Source organism: Camelus dromedarius, chromosome 31, assembly GCF_036321535.1.
Source record: "Camelus dromedarius isolate mCamDro1 chromosome 31, mCamDro1.pat, whole genome shotgun sequence".
In the NCBI taxonomy this organism is placed as follows: Eukaryota; Metazoa; Chordata; class Mammalia; order Artiodactyla; family Camelidae; genus Camelus; species Camelus dromedarius.
The window spans coordinates 10,584,581-10,599,300 of record NC_087466.1 but is presented as its reverse complement, the minus strand read 5'-3'; the positions used below and the strand labels follow the sequence as shown (position 1 = coordinate 10,599,300).

Genomic DNA, 14,720 nt, shown 5'->3' with positions numbered 1-14,720 from the left:
GCACATATCAGCATTCAGGTCTAGAACAGGAAGTGAAGGACTTTAATCAAAACTGAAAGCACAGAAGATAATTTGGGCTAGTATAAAATTACATCCTCTAGCTGGATTCCCACCAAAACACCTCTCTCGTGATTGTGTGTTGAGTTCCAAGTGCCCTGAAGTCGCAGTACCCACGGGTCGTACAGTCAGTGAGCCTGATCTGCCAGACATGTCTGTGGACATTTAAAACAAAAAGATTTTTTTATTTTAAATTTTTGGCGAGGGAGGCAGTAAGGTTTATTTATTTATTTGTTTGCTTATTTATTCATTCATTAATTCATTTGGCAGAGGTACTGGGGACCGAATCCAGGACCTTGTGCATGCTAAGCACGCACTCTACCACTGAACTGTACCCCCCTCCCACGTGGACATATTTATAAATAAACATAAGACCGCACACATGCCATTCCAGTCCATCTCCCAGGCTAGACAAACCTATTTGCTTGATACTCTTCATTCCTATTCCGACCCTCCTTCCGGCACCTGCGCTGGATGTCCAGAGCCAACCGGCAGGCTCTCTGGTGTGAGCTCAGTCTGAACGAGTGGTTGCTGCCTTCCAAAGATGGCTCTGAGCGTTCTTCTGAGAACACAAGAAACTGCCACTGGACCTTCAGCCTGTGAAAACGTTTCAGTGCCATAATACTTCTTAGAAAATGTGCCTTATCTTGATTTGAGATGCTAGTCGTTGGGCAGCCTCTAAAGACTCCAGAACATGCCACTCTGGGCCACAGGAAAGCAAGTAAGTAGGACTGGGGGTAAACAGCTACGAGCCACCAGCTTCTGCACCTCCCGTTTTGCTAACTGTTGTGGTGGAGTGAAGATGGGAACCGTACTGAGGAATAACTGAGGTGCTTGAAGACACTGCTGAGTGAACATACGTCCTCCTGGGCCAGCCCCAGGCCTCAGCGTTCACTCTAGCACTGACACGCCAACATGCCCCCTGGAGTGGGGCCCACACCACCTCCTGCGATTCCCTGACTTCTCCCAAAGCTATGGCTTTTCTGTCTCACCAGAGAGATGGAGAATTCCAAAGGGCAGGATCCAAGTCTTATATTTCTTAGCTTCTGCCACCCTAATGTGCCAGTCTCTAATGTGCATTAAATCATTGTTCTTTAAAAAAAAAAAAAAAGTATGGAGGAGAATATAGCTCAGAGGTAGAGTGCATCCTTAGAATGCCCGAGGTCCTAGGTTCAATCCCCAGTACTTCCAATAAATAAATAAATAATAAATAAACTCTATTTGCTCCCCCCAAAAATTTAAAATTAAAAAAAATTTTAATTAAAAAAATTACCCAGTACCTCCATTAAAATAAATAAACAAACCTAATCACTGCCCCCCCCACACACAAAGTAATATAAATAGTGTAAAACTATTAACTTAGTCGAAGTTTAGCAGGAAATAATTAGCAAATTCATTATCTTCTTTCCTGTCTATTATAAATACTGTTTTTTTTACCCAGCAATTTCAATCTACTGCATGAAAGGTATTAGGTTTAGCACACTGCCTGACATTGGAGATGCTTAACAATATTTGTGACACAAAAGGGGAAACTCTACTTCAATTCACACCCCAGAACAAAACTAACATTTCAGACTAAGGATTAACAGGGCAAGCTCCTGGGCAGTTAGATAGGATGTGTACTGTCAAACACAAATATATTAAGTTGTTGACTTTTTTCTGTTTTGGACCACAGGGAGAACTGTGTGTCTCAGACACGAAGCAGAACACTCTGCATGGCTAATTATGACTGTTCAGAGCCTCCAACGCCTCTCTTTCTCGTGAAAGGAGAGGAGAAAGGAAGAATGATATAGCATATTCTGGTGACTGTGATTTAAAACAATAAATGGACAAAAAGAAAAAAAAACAATGGATGATTATAGTGGAGGTCAGTGAAAAAGAGGATACAAAATAAATGGAGAAAAATCAACAAAACCAAAAGTTGGCTCTAGGAGAATATCAACAAAAACTGACAACTTTCAGCTAGACTGACCAAGGGGGGATAAAAAACTCAAATTATCAAAATCAGGAATGAAAAAGGTATATTAACCAACTCTACAGAAATAAGGCATCTTATAAAGGAATACTATGAACAACCATATGCCGACAAATTAGAGAACTTGGATGAAATGCACATATTCCTAGACAGACACAAACTAGCAACACTGACTTAAGAAAAAAATTGAAAATCTGAATAATCTTATAACAAGTAAAGAGACTGAATCAGTAATTTTAAAACTTCCCAGGAAAAAAACCTCAGGCTCAGATGCCTTCACTGGTGAATTCTACCAAACATTCAAAGAATTAATACCAATTCTTAACAAACCCAAAAAAATAGAAGAGGAAGGAAGACTTCCCGACTTATTTTATAAGCCCAGTATTATCCTGACGACACACATATCACACACACACAAAAGAAAACCACCAATATCTCATGAATACAGATACAAAAATCCTCAACAATATTTTAGCAAAGCAAATTCAGCAACATATGGAAAGGGTTATTGTACACCATGACCAAGTGAGTTTACCCCACAAATGCAAGGATGGTTTAACATCTGATAATCAATTAATGTAACATACCACATCAATAGAATAAAATAAAATAACACATGATCATCTCAATAAATGCATGCTGTGGTCTGAATGTGATGTGTCCCCCCAAAATTCATATGCTGAAATCCTAATCTCCAAAGATGATGATATTAGGAAGTGGAGCCTTTGGGCATGAGGGTGGCTGCACCCTCACGAATGGAATTAGTGCCTTATAAAAGAGGCCCCAGAGAGCTTGTTAACCCTCTTCTGCCTTCAATGAGAAGGCACCTGCTACAAATCAGAAAGAGAGTCCTCACCAGCCACACCAAACCTGTTGGCACCATGATCTTGGACTTCAAGTCTCCAGAACTATGAGAAATTAATATCTATTGTTTATAAACTACCCACTCTGTGATATTTTGTTATTGCAGCCCATATGGACTAAGACAATGTAGGAAAAGCATTTCACAAAATCCTACACTCGTTCATGATAAAATTAAAAAAAAAAAAAACTCATCAAACTAGGAATAGAAGGGAACTTCCTCAAAGACCATACACCTATGGAAAACCCAGAGCTAACATCTTACTTAATGGTGAATGACTGGACGCCTTCCTCCTAAGATAAGGAACTAGACAAGAATGTTCTCTTTTATCACTTCTGTTGAACATTGTACTAGAGGCTGTAACCAGGGCAATAAGGCAAGAAAAAAAAAGGCATTCAGATTGAAAGGAAGAAATAAAACTATCTCTACTGACAGACGATATGATCTCATATAAAGTCCTAAGGAATCCACTAAAGCTATTAGAACTAATAAATGAATTCAGCAAGGTTGCAGGATACAAGATCAATATAGAAAAATCAACTGTATATCTATACACTTGTAACAAACAACTCATAAATGAAATTAAGAAAACAATTTATAATAGCATCAAAAAGAATAGAACATTTAGAAATAACTAAAGAAGAACAAAACTTACACTCTGAAAACTATAAAGCATTGCAGATAGAAATTAAGATCTAAATAAATGGAAAAACAGCCCATGTTCGTGGTTTGTATGACTTAATAGTTAACATGTAAAACTTTCTAAAGTGAGCTACAGACTCAATGCAATCTCTGTCAAGATTGCAGTTGACTTTCTGCAGAAATCAACAAGCTGATACTGAAATTCATACAGAAATACAAATATCCCAAGACAGCCAAAACTATCCTAAAAAGAAGAATAAAGTTTGAGGACTCACACTTCCAAATTTCAAAATTTACAAAAGCAAAAGCAATCAAGACAGTGTGGTACTGGCTTATGGATAGACATATAAATCAACAGAACACAAGTTAGAGTCCAGAAATAAACTTACACACTTATGGTCAATTGATTTTCAACAAGGTGCCAAGATAATTCAGTAGGAAAAGAATAATCTTTTCAACAAATGGTGCCTGAACAACCAGATATCCACATGTGTACACCATATGCAGGAATTAGCTCACAGTTGATCAGAAACCTAAATGTGAGAGCTAAAACAATACAACTCCCAGAAGAAAACACAGGATTATATCTTTGTGACCTTGGGTTAAGCAAAACCTTCTCAGATCCAACACCAAAAACATAAGAGATAAAAGAACATACAAATAAATTATACTTCATTAAAACTGAAAACTTGTACTTCAAATGACATAAAGAAAGTAAAAAGACAGAATGGGAGAACATATTTGCAAGTCATATATACTTAATAAGGGGCTAGTATCCCAAACTTATGAAGAACTCTAACGACTCAAGTACAAAAAGACAAATAATCCAGTTTTTAAATGGGCAAAGGATTTAAACAGACATTTCTTCAAAGAACATATGCCAATGGCCAACAAGCACATGAAAGATGCTCAACACAACTAATCATTAAGGAAATGCAAATCAAAACCACAATGAGATACCACTCCATAACCATTAGGGTGGCTACAATCAAAAAGACAGACAATAACAAGTGTTGACAAGGATGTGGAGAAACTAGAACCCTCATACACTGCTGGTGGGACTGTAAAATGTGCAAGCAACTTGAAAAAACAGTTGGAAGTTCCTCAGAAAGTTAAGACCCAGCAATTCTTCTTGTAGGTATTTACCCAAGAAAAAGAAAAATATACCACCACACATGTACACAGATGTGCGTAACAGTATTATACATAATAGCCAGAAAGGGGGGGGGGGAGCCATAAATGTCCATCAGCTGGCAAATGAATAAACAAAATGTGGTATATATACTATTATTATATACATGGTATTATTCTGCCATAAAAAGGAATGAAGTACTAAAACATGTCATGACATGGATGAACCTTGAAAACATCACGTTAGGTTAGAGAAGCAAACACAAAAGGCCAGATATTGTATGATTCCATTTATATGAAATGTCCAGAATGAGCAAATCTATAGAGACAGCAGGTAGCTTAATGGTTGCCTGAGGCTGAAGGGATTGGAGGGAAATGCGGAATGACAGCGAATGGGTGTGGGGTTTCTTTTTGGGGTGATGAAAATGTTCTGGAATGTGGTAGTGGTGATAGTTGTGCAACTCAGTGAACATACTAAAGAACAGTGAATAATACACTTCAATCGGTGAATTGAAGAAGTGAATTATATCTCAATAAAGATGTTTTAAAAATCAACCTAGGTATACGGTTCATGCAAAACATAAAACTAATCTACCATCAATATATGTAGTATATGGATGACTGAAGCATTATGCTGTACACCAGAAAATGATGCAACATTGTAAACTGACTATACTTCAATTTTAAAAAAGTAAATTAAAAATAAAAACTAATCTGCCATCTATATGCTGTTTAACAAGTTGCTTAATTTCTCCTGGGCTTCAGTTTGCTCTCTTGTAAAATGGAAATTAAAAAAAAAAAAAAAAAACCACCTACCTTGCAAAGTTTTTATAAGGGCAAAGGCACAACGCCTAACCCCAGAGTAAGCACTCAGAGGAGTTCGCACTACTACCATATACCCACACTGCATAGTTTCATGTAAGCTGTCACTTTCTCCCTAAAAGGGATTTGTTCAAATTATCTTATGGTTAATAGTGGTGCGTAGGGTCTTCAACTAATGACATCAGTTTAGTGAGCAAGAGCTTTCAGAACTGAACTGGAATTCACTTTCAAAGCTCATCATTTACGGTTTTCTTTTCAGGTTCTTCAGTCGTGAGCTATACCACATAAAAAAATGCCCACCCCTCTTCCTCTATCATAGTGACCCAAAAGAAGAAAAGGAAGATTTCTGCACATCTCCCTGTGTGCTAATTGAAGGCCACCGACTTTTCTCATCCAAGCTCTCTTGACCAGCCTGCTGAACTCCAGCGGCAGTACAGGCGGAGCTGAGTCTGTCTGTCTTTCTGTCTGCAGAGCAGACAACTGGGCCCACTGCCGGGTCCCTCACTAGCCTCAGGTGAGTCACTCAAGCCCTCTGAGCCTTGGTACCTAGCACGCAGTGAAAGCTCCAGAAACTATCACAGGGACCTCCTGGGGGGCCTCAGGCAAGAGGATGCTCACTGGCCCCAATGCATCCTCTTAGGAGGACAACCACCCTCATTCCCGTGCACCCTGGTCCTCTGCGGCTGCGGCCTGAGCTGGTTCTCCCACCCCAGTTCAGGAGTCGCGGGAGGTATCCATATAGGCCTGGCTCCTAAGCCAAGCCTGAGCCCCTGCGGGCTGAGGAAGAGCACCTGAGAGCAGGCTCCCGGCTCTTTATCTTGGATTCACAGCCTCTGGCTCCTGGCAGGCCTCCAGCTAACAGGCACTGGCTTGACTGTGTGCCCAGTGGCCTCACCCAGCCTTGCCCCAGGCTGGGATGAGAACCCCAGGGTAGTTCCCCGTCCAGCTCCGAGCACTGCTGCTGCTGCTCAGAACATCCTCTTCCTCTTGCCCAGATTCTGTGCTTTTTCACCTGCTGGCTCCTAACCCGGGGCTGCCACCCTCCACCCGACTCGGTCCCAGGGTTTCCCCTCCCCTGACTAAGACGGCACTAACTGACCTTTGCATTTGTCCCCTTAAATTCTTCATTCATTCTCCCAGCATCAGTAGGAAGGCCAAAGATGTTGAACAGACCTCTTTGGCTAAGTGACAAATGACACAACCATAACACAAATCATTTCAAACTGCACCAACCAACTTCAAGGCTCCAGTGAATATTCAAGACAGTAGAGCTGATGGGTTAAGAGGCACTTAATAAAGTGCATCTGCTGAGCAAACGTTGAAAGCTTGAAATAATCTCATAGTTGGCAAAGTTATACAAGCAGCGAACTCCAGCTATTAGCAAGACGGTGGGACTGGGGCTGACTCACACACGCTCAGAAACATGTGCTTCTCCTCTTCATCTGGATAAACATGATTCTTTCTGTGCTGCTGTTCCTTGAGCAAAATAAAATTCTTACAGCTACCAGAGTGCCTACTTCAAGTCTCACTCATGGGACGGAAGGAATGAAGGAACAGACAGCAGAAACTTACTGACAAACAAAAGCCTTAAGTGAAACAGCTGGTTTCCTTGCTGGGGTGATAGGAATTTTTTGTTTTTAATTATGCAACCAATACATGTTCTTTGTAGAAAAACTGGAATGCACGTAAAAGAATCTACATTCCCAGGACGATTACAATAATAACAACAGCAACCAGGGTGAATGGTAGGTACTGCTCCCATTTATGACATGCCTGGGCTGTCAGATCTCTTCTCCGCCTCGTTGTCTGGAATCCTGACATGGGGGCACTTCTACTGAAAGGAACAAAGTGGAAGGATTAAGAATACAGGATTAAAGCAGGGTCCAACTGTCTGGGTTGACATCCTGGTTCGACCCCTGGGTAAGCCCAGGACTGAACCTCTCCAACCTCAGTTTCCTCATCTGTAAAATGGGAATCACAACAGAGTTCACCCCAGGGGATTGGTGTGAGAATTAAATTGAAAACTGCACACAAAACATTTCAGCACAGTGCCTGGCAAAACAGTAAGCATTCAGTGTCACTCTATTTTGACAGGTGATGAAACAATTTGGCAAGGGTCAGTTACGCACCCAGGATCACAACTGGATCAGCATTAGTACTGGCCATTAACCTAACTGCTTCCAAGTCACAGGAGTAGGTAGCTGTTTTGTAATCAACAGAGGACCTCGATAAACAGGAAAGCAACAAAATATTCCCTGCCTTGTATTTTAATGATATCAATTATCAATTTCTTCACTCTGAACCAGTTACATAATTTGCAGGACCCAGAGAAAAATGAAAATACTAGGGTCCTAATTTTTCTAAAAAAGTTAAGAATTTCAAGATGATAACAGCAGAGCATTAAACCAAGCACGAGGTACTTCTGCACACAGGGTCCTGTCCAACTGCCCTTGAAGCCAGGCACATCTCCACCCCTTCAATGGCCAGGATTCAGGATCGAAATTGGATTGCGTGGCAATGACAGTCAAGACTCCATGGTCAAGATGTTCTTTTTGAATACACTTCAGCTACCCCAGCCCAAGAGAAAACAGAGTCCTGTGGAATGATCTACAGTGATAACCCCAATAACAAAAGCAAAACGAAATAATTAGCAAAGATGAATGTTCTTTCTTGACCTCCTTAGCAGTCAAAGGCATTAAAAGACCAATTTACTCCAGGACAACCTGCTGCAAAATTTTAATTTTCTAATCGCAGACGTTCTTAATGTTTTTCAAGGTAAGAGGCACAGAGAACTTTTCGATGAACATTTCTGTCACAGCTTGCAGGAGAAAGAGATAACTCAACCATGCCACACTGCAAGTTACAAACCAAGACTCTGTTCTTAACAACCAAGTTTTTCTAAAAAGAAAGACTGCACTTCATTTAAACTCCTTTCTTCCCCTCCAATGAACAGGAAGCCTGCTTTTTTCAGAAATCAGTATTGAACATGTGTGTGGTTTATTGATGGTGATGAACCTCTCCATTAAATAGGATTTTGGTTTTGTGACTTTCCTGGTACTGTACCTCAATATTTCGCAAGAAGCTGGGTGGCCCCAATACTGAGGAAATGCAGATGCAAAACGCAGCAGACCTAAAAGCAGGACTGTCCGGTCATTTTTAAAGTGTCCAAGGTGAGACTTAAAACTGAGAGCAAAATGATGGAGGATTCCCTCTGAGCCACATCTAGTTAGAGAACGGGAATTAAATCTTCAGGTACACCGAGATGCCTAACAGTGAATCATTTACTCTGGGGGCATGATCTAATTAAGAGCAATGATTCTTACAACGAAAGCTTATTCTGTCTGGACAGAGAATTTAAAATGAAAAAAAGGGCGTCTTCTGACTTCCAGTGGGCGCTCAACAGACTTAAAGAAGGCAGGGTACAAGAACATGCTTAGCAGTAACCGTTCATCAAATGGGGTGGTGTTGACCTTGCTCAGTGTTTGCCAACCAAAAGAGTACCAATGCTCCTTTTCCTCTAAAATTTCTTGACAATGACAGCATCGAAGTTGAGCCATTCAAAACCCAGAACTTTAGCCCAGTGGAAGTCCAAAGTGAAGTCAACAAGAACAATTATACCAAATAATTACAAATCCTTATCCTAACTGCTAAGTCTGTTAGCTTGTAACTTGAGGGTACCAATACCTCCCAGAACTCCTGGGATACCTGTAAGACAGAGTTTCTCAAGCAAAAATGCTACTGATATTTTGGGACAGATAAATCTTAGTTGGGGAGGAGGGGTGTCATACACTTGTGCATTATAGAATATACTGAACAGCATCCCTGGCCTCTACCCACTAGATTCCAGTGGCACCCACTCCCCACTTGTAATGACGAAAAATGTCTCCATGAATTACCAGATGTGTGGGATGGGGGAATGAAGTCAGCTCCAACTGAAAACCATTGCTTCTAACAATGGCAATAAATAAAAGACAAGCAATCAAAGCACTTTAGAATACCAAGTGATTCTAAGGATGCTGTGCACCAGTGATTCTCAAACTTTAGTATATATCAGCCTCCCTGGGGAGCTTGCTAAAATGCTGATTCCTGGGCCCCGCCCCAGACCTGTGGATAATAGTCAAGCACCAGGTTTGCCTACATCGGTATCAACACTCCCATTCTACAAATAAGTGGATGTGGGCCAGCGAGGGAAAATGCCTTGCCCAAGGTCACAGGGCAGGTTAGAACCTGGACTTCAAACCCAACCAAGCCCTTCCTTATAAAAAGGATGGGTGGGGTGAGAGGTGTGTGTGGCTCATACATTTCGGGAAGAGGCAGGCCTAAATGGTTAAGATCCCGAGCGCTGGAGTCCGCGGGCCAGAGTTAAAATCCCGGCTTGGTATTTATTAGGCGAGCGTCCTTGTGTCAGGCACAAAATCTCTGAGAGCCTCAGTTTCCTTCTCTGTCAAATGTAATAATAGTACCCACCTCCCTGGGTTGTTGGAAAGGCTAAGAGAGAGAATGTACAGAAAACCCTCGGCACAGGGCCTGGCACACATTAAGCACTCAACACATGTCCTGTTATTGTTATGATTGTTATTGTCCCACGACTGCAGAGTGGAAGAGGTCTGCGAGGCCCCGAGGACAGAGGGCTGGAGATGGGCTCAGCGAGGCGATACGACCCCCAACTCCCCCCTTCCTCTCGCCGGGGTGGACCCCCGCCCTGCCCCTCACCTGGCCCCGCAGCTCCTTCTCCAGCTGCCGGTAGTCGTTGTTCCAGACCAGGAGGTGTAAGGGGAAGTGGCTGCTGGCGTCGCGGGCCGAAGACATGGCGAGGAGGCCGCAGCCGGGCCCGCACCGCCCGCTTGCCAAGCCTCGGCCCCGGCGGGGTCTCCGGCGCCCGCCCGCCCGCCCCGCGGCCGGCGAGCGAGAGAACCAGACGAGCGAGCGAGGGGCGCGGTACTCGGCTGCGCGGCCGAGCAGGCCGGGTGCGGGGCGCGCGGGAGGTCGGGGATCGCGGGCCGGGTCGGGGACGGGGTCGGCCGCGCCCACCCCGCGCCCCGCCGCGCTCCCGCCCGCGCTGACAGCTCCCGAACCGACTTCTGCGGGCCGAACTGCCCCAAACAGGGAAGTGCGGAGAGCGAGCCACCGCGCGCCGCGGCGGGGGGAGGCAAGGCCATCCACCCGGCCCGGGGCCCGCCCGATCCCGCCCACCTCCAGCCCCACACCGAGAAACACAGTGTCACGACCCAAACAGAGCTAAAACTCTCTCGTTTAGCTCACGATCTCTGGGTGGGAAACCCGGTCTAGCCTTCATCAGCCCCTTTCCCCCTGCTCCAGTTGTCTCATATGGTTCGGTCCACAACTGGGCCTCTTCCATCCGCTCTGCGGTCGGGGGTGACCAGAGGAGCCTGGACCAAACCATTCCAGCCACTGACTCCCTTGCAGCCTTTTTGGACCTGGGCAGATGCACCCACGATTGGTCGGGAGCCATTTTGGAAGTGGGCAACACTGAACAATTGTCAAGGGGGAATGATAAACCCCGGAGAAGTGGCATTAAATCGTTCGATAGGGGGATGATTCTGTCTCAGGGTTTCTCAACTTTGGCATGTTTTGAACCACAATTTTTTTTTCCTGTTCTGGTGTTCTGGCAGCTGCAATTTTTTTTTTTTAACTTTCAAAAAATTTTATACAATTTTTAAAGATTACTTTCTGTTTACAGTTATGCAATACTGACAATATTCCTCATGTTGTACAATATATCCTTGAGCCTATCTTAAACCCAATAGTTAGTGCCTCTCACTCTCCCACCCCTATGTTGCCCCTCTCCTCCCTCCTCATGGGTAACCACTTGTTTGTTTTCTATATCTGAGTCTGCTTTTTTGTTATGTTCACTAGTTTGTTGTATTTTTTAGATTCCACATATAAATGATATCATACAGTATTTGTCTTTGTCTGACTGACTTCACTTAGCATAATGCCCTCTAAGTCCATCGACGTCTATCTGCAGTGAAAAAGCTTTTAAGTTTAAGTAGGTCTCATTTGCTCATTTTTGCTTTTATTTCCTTTATTTTACGAGATGGATCCAAAAAAAATACCGCTGTGATTTATGTCAAAGAGTGTTCTGCCTATGTTTTCTTCTAGGAGTTTTAGAGTAGACCTTACATTTAGGTCTTTAATCCATTTTTAGTTTATTTGTGTAAATAGTGTTAGAGAATGTTCTAATTTCATTGATTTACATATAACTGTCCAGTTTTCCAGCACCACTTGTTGAAGACACTGTCTTTCCTCCATTGTATATTCTTGTCTTTATTGTCATAGAGTAATTAACCATAAGTGTGTGGGTTTATTTTTGGGCTCTATATTCTGTTCCGTTGACCTATGTATTTGGTTTTGTGACAGTATCATACTGTTTTGATTACTGTAGCTTTGAGTATAGCCTGAAGTCAGGGAGTATGATTCCTCCAGCTCTTCTTCTTTCTCAAGATTGTTTTGGCTATTCAGAGTCTTTTGTGTTTCCACATAAAATTTAAAACTATTTGTTCTAGTTCTGTGAAAAATGCCATTGGTAATTTGATAGGGATTGCACTGAATCTGTAGATTGCCTTGGGTAGTATGGTCATTTTAACAATATTGATTCTTTCAATCTGAGAACACAGTATATCTTTCCATCTGTTTGTGTTGTATTCAGTTTCTTTCAGTGTCTTACAGTTTTCAGAGTACAAGTTTTCTGCTTCCTTGGGTAGGTTTATTTCTAGGTATTTTATTTTTGATGCAATGGTAAATGGTATTGTTTCCTTAACTTCTTTTTCTGATACTTCATTGTTAGTGTATAGAAATGCAACTGATTTCTGTATATTAATTTTGTGTCCTGCAACTTTACCAAATTCACTGATGAGCTCTAGTAGTTTTCTGGTGGCATCTTTAGGACTTTCTTTGGATGGTATCGTGTCATTTGCAATAGTGACAGTTTTACTTCTATTCAGTAATACATTAAAGGTCTCATACATCATGATTAAGTGGGATTTACCCAGGGATGCAAGAATTTTTCAATAGCCACAAATCAATCAATGTAATATACCACATTAACAAATTGAAGAAAAACCATATGATCATCCTAATAGATACAGAGAAAGCTTTTGATAAAATTCAACACACATGTGTGATAAAAACTCTCCAGAAAGCAGGCGTAAAGGGGACATACTTCATCATAATAAAGCCCATATATGACAATCCTACAGCTAGCATCATACTCAGCAGTGAAAAGCTAAAACATTTCCTCTAAGATCACGAATAAGATAAGGATGTTCATTCTGGGAACTTTTATTCAGCATAGTTTTGGAAGTCCTAGCCACAGCAATCAGAGAAAAAAAAATAAGGAGACTCCAAATTGAAAAGGAGGATGTGAACCACATAGTTCTTTCTGCGGGGCTTGTCCTGTACTTTGTAGAATGTTGAGCAGCATCTCTGGCCTTTCTATCAACTGGATGCTGGTAATACTCCCCCCAAAATGTCTCCAGACATTGCCAAATGTCCCCTGGAGGAGAAGAATCACCTCTAGCTGAGAAGTATTGTTCTATCTGAACTCTAAGCTGAGTTATGATTCAAAGTTACCTAAGGTGGTCGTTTATTCCATATACGAGTGTCATTTATTTTTGAAGCCTGCCATTTGAATTTGGGGTTATGGCTGAAAGAACTAATAGATATTACTTAGACTCGATCACAGTCGGCTTGATATTAAGTTCATTCTTTGGGTTTCAACCTAAGATACTATAGCTCCTTGATTCAACAAAGAACCAAGTCAATTTACAGCTACTCACCAGCCTGAGCTTTCCGCACAGATGTCTACAACTAGACCACATAGCTGGGTGAAGTTATTTAATGCATTCTGAAAGCATATCCTCTGCTTGTGCACATTCAGCTTTTCAGATGCCTGCAACAACAGCTGTTTAAGAATCCTGGCCTAATCCATTCTCCACACATGTTGACTCCAGAAGATTTGTGTCTGTGAGCCAAAACAGGATGCAGGAGCATCAGGGTGGCACCCAGAGGCTCTCACTGTGGAATGTGTGGGAATTGTGTGGTTATGTCCTCACCACCCCACATGTTTATAAAAATGGAAAGATGAACCAAAGACCAGGACCTCTGAGACCTCTTCCAGGACTTCCTATCCTTTCAGAAGACTTGTGCAATTTAACCTTCTTTCTCTTCATGTCCCATGTTTATTGAACATCTCTCTTAATTCCCTAGTTGGAAAACTCCACAGCAGCTGCTCACCAGAGTACCTAAAGTTAAAACAATACCTGGCCATAATAGGCATCGAATATTTGCTAAATGGAGATTATAGTTGTGTTCATATATACCACACACAGTATTCATTAGCATTAGGGTCACATCTCTGCTCTCCTTCACACTGATTAAACTCATTTCATTGTGTTTATCTCACAGTAACCTGTAAATTAGACTATCTATTCTTATCCTCAAAATAACAAAAAAAAGTTGTGATTCGAAAATAATAGTAATATCAAGTTCCAATAATAATAAGGGCTACTATTATTGAGGGCTTACTGTGGGGTAGGCATACCACACTATTCTGTAAATTATTACATTTGTCCGTAGCCAGATAGTAAATATTTAGCTTTGCATGTCATATATGAGTTTTGTTAAATATTCTTTGTCGTCTCCTTTTTCTTCTTTACAACCTTTAAAAATGTAAAAATCATTTTTTAGGTAGCAGGCTATACAAAAGCAAAGTGTGGGCTAGAGGTAAATACACGTTATCTCCATCTTGCAGAGGAGATTAAAACTGTAGCATAAAAAAAAACCTAACATATCCCTATTTTACCTAATTTATTGTAGACCTAGTGCAGTTGAATGTAAGCTCCATAAGGACAGGAAATTCTGTCTTGGCTCACTGTTCTTTCTCCAGTGCCTGGAACCGTGTGTGGAGTATAGTAGATGTTCAACGAACAGTTGTTTATACAGAAAGGAATAAATAAACGAACTTGGCCAAATTTATGCTAAATGACTTTACTGTTGATCGCCTCAGGAAGGTTGTGGCTGCAGAATTCTGGTCACAACGCTTTGCTGCTTCCCCTAATATTAAGCGAATGTCCCCGAGAGGCAGAACCAAATTCAAGGAGATTTGGAAGTAGGACAGAAGATACCTGCCCTCACTCAAGATGGCGACAAGGCAGAGTGCCCTCTCGGGTCACATGACCTTCCGTCACCGAAGGGCACCTCCCCGCGCAT

General features: G+C 41.9%; 1 protein-coding gene across 3 annotated transcripts in view; it reads right to left on the bottom strand.

The window, feature by feature from the left end:
- Positions 1-10,509, bottom strand: part of ANKRD13A (ankyrin repeat domain 13A) — a 29,628-nt gene extending 19,119 nt beyond the window's left edge. The window contains exons 1-2 of one of the 3 annotated variants that reach the window (XM_064481159.1): positions 10,203-10,326; positions 475-654 (exon numbers count right to left, since the gene is read on the bottom strand). Coding sequence is in view for 1 of the 3 variants with exons in the window: in XM_031442872.2 (XP_031298732.1) it covers positions 10,203-10,298 (96 nt within the window). In the remaining 2 variants the exon portion in view is untranslated. Of the gene's footprint in view, positions 1-474; positions 655-10,202 lie in introns of all 3 variants that reach the window. The other 2 variants (XM_064481160.1, XM_031442872.2) reach the window with 2 other exon arrangements.
- Positions 10,510-14,720: the final 4,211 nt, after the last annotated feature.